This window comes from Mrakia frigida (assembly GCF_051309035.1).
Source record: "Mrakia frigida strain ATCC 22029 unplaced genomic scaffold BDY24scaffold_93, whole genome shotgun sequence".
In the NCBI taxonomy this organism is placed as follows: domain Eukaryota; kingdom Fungi; phylum Basidiomycota; class Tremellomycetes; order Cystofilobasidiales; family Mrakiaceae; genus Mrakia; species Mrakia frigida.
In genome coordinates, this window is record NW_027481188.1 from 476 (window position 1) to 2,591 (window position 2,116).

The 2,116-nt window shown below is 54.6% G+C and overlaps 1 protein-coding gene across 1 annotated transcript; it reads right to left on the reverse strand.

The window, feature by feature from the left end:
- Positions 1-631: 631 nt before the first annotated feature.
- Positions 632-2,116, reverse strand: BDY24DRAFT_287556 (uncharacterized protein). Its single transcript, XM_076637016.1, has 4 exons — positions 1,865-2,116; positions 1,413-1,487; positions 983-1,264; positions 632-892 (listed from the first exon to the last, which is right to left on the reverse strand). Exons 1-4 carry the CDS (start codon positions 2,009-2,011, stop codon positions 668-670), a joined length of 729 nt encoding a protein of 242 aa, XP_076491913.1. The 5' UTR covers positions 2,012-2,116; the 3' UTR covers positions 632-667.

Consider the following 2,116-nt stretch of genomic DNA (forward strand, 5'->3'; position numbering starts at 1 on the left):
ACTTTGATCGGAGGGACGTCGATGTTGGCGAAGTGAAAGCTCTCGATGGAGTCGTAGAAGATCGCTCGATTCGCCTCCTCGTAGTCCTCGTAGTCGTCGAAGTCGTCGAAGTCGGCGGATGAAGTGTCCGCGGGCAGCCGGGTCTGGAGAGGGCAACAAAGAGATGAGGACGGGGTCAGCTCGAAGTAGACGAGGTGAGGTCAAAACGAAGCGAAGGCAGATCGAGAGAGACTGACCTGATTACTCTCAGCTGCCCCGTAGATCTCGACGTTGATGCCAGTTGGAAGAAGGAGAGCCGATGAGGCTGGCGAGAGGGTCTGGAAAGAAAGAGAGGGAGAGAACGAAGTCAGCAAAAGCGTCGACGCGGTAGAACGAGAAAGGGGATGAAGAAACTCACCTGGGTACTCTCTCTCGCCAACAACTCCTTTCCAACGTGAGTAGCATGATCTAGAAGGAGAGAAGACCAAAGAAAAGGGTCAGTGAAGGAAGTTTGAGGAGTGGAGAGAAGAGGGAGCAGCCGTACCGAGGTTGAAGACTTCAGCAGATTGAGCGACGACTTGATGGACTGAGGACTCGACGTCAGCGACTTGATGAACGGGACCCTCTCGAGGAGTAGCTACGATGGCTGACGACGGGATTCCTGAGGAACGAATGATGGAGAAGGAGGTCAGCTTGAACGAGAGGACGGAACGACGAAACGGGAACCTTCGAGCGACTGACCTTCGAAGCAGACCTCAACTGAATGTTCGGCGGCGAGGACGGAAGCAGGTACGACTGATACGATAGGGATCCTCTCGGCTCTGACGTTCTTGCAGACGAGGGAGGGTTGCTGAATGAGAACGGCGGCGCCGTCCTCAGTTTCGACGGAAGCGAAGGCGACGAGGATGGGATCCTGAAGAGGAGGCAAGAGGAACAGGAAGGAATCGAAGACGACGGTCAGCTATGAGCTCGAAGGAGAGGAGAAGAGGAGACTCTAACGAACCTGAGCGAAAGGGGAGAGGGAGGAGGAGACGGTCGAGGTCTTTGAGCTCAACTTTGAGGTGAGAGCCTTGACTCTGTTTCCGAAGGACTTGAAGGACGACGAGATCCTGGCCTTGAAGGCTGGTTTGGTCTTGAGAGGAGTGTCGACCGAGGGAAGACGAGCGAGCCTCTCTCCTCTGACGAAGACGAACGACGACGGGGTGGCGAGAGGAGGAGGCGTGGACTCGAGGTTGAGCGCGAGACCTCCGTTGTTGACGAAGTTGAGGGTGGGTTCTTGATCGATCTGTGGAAGGAAGAGTGGAAGAAGTTCAGCCGAATGACTCCGAAGAGGAAGAAGCGTAGAAGTAGAGACGAGGATGGGCGGAAGAAGAGAGAGAGAGGGAGAGGGAGAGAAGTGATTCAGAGCGGGAGGGAGAGTCGAAGAAGCTCACTTTAGTATCGAGCTTGAAGGAAGCAGCAACGATGCTACGAGCTTGCTTGAAAGCGTTGACTCTAGAGAGAGGGTTCTAGATGAGCATAAGAACAAAGAAGGATCTGTCAGCTCATCGTGGTCGCACGAGAAGACCTTCTCTTTCCCATCCTCGTCCTCCCTCAGCCCTCCCCGTCCCACTGAATGAATGCCGTCTCCCTCCTCTTCCCTTTCCACTCAGAGAGTTGAAAGTTGGACGAGAGGGGGGATACAGATTCAGGCTGCCCAATGGTACGCGATTCGACTCTGAAAACCGAAACGGAAAAGGTAGGGAAGCGATTCGCCAGCCTTCTTGTACCCGCCTCCCTCGCCTGGCCTCCCTGCCTTCCCTCCTCGCTCTCTCCCCTCTTCCTTTCCACCGCTCAAACGCATGCACAGAGCTCAAGAAGAGCCCCAAGGAACGAAGCCACTCACCTCCTTGGTAGAAGTAGAATCTCCAGAAGAGATGGAAGTCTCCTCGTTGGACGAAGAAGTCCTGAAGGAGGAGGAAGCAAAAGCTTCTCGTCCGAAAGACGTGGTGGTCGACGAGAACGACGCGAGGGAAGAGAGGGAGACGGTCATTTTAAGTTGGTTTGGTGTTGGGTTGATTGGGTTTGAGCTTGAGGGAGCTTAAGGTGAACTTGAGCAAGTTTGGTGAAAAGGGGATGGTGGAGGTGAGGAGGGAAA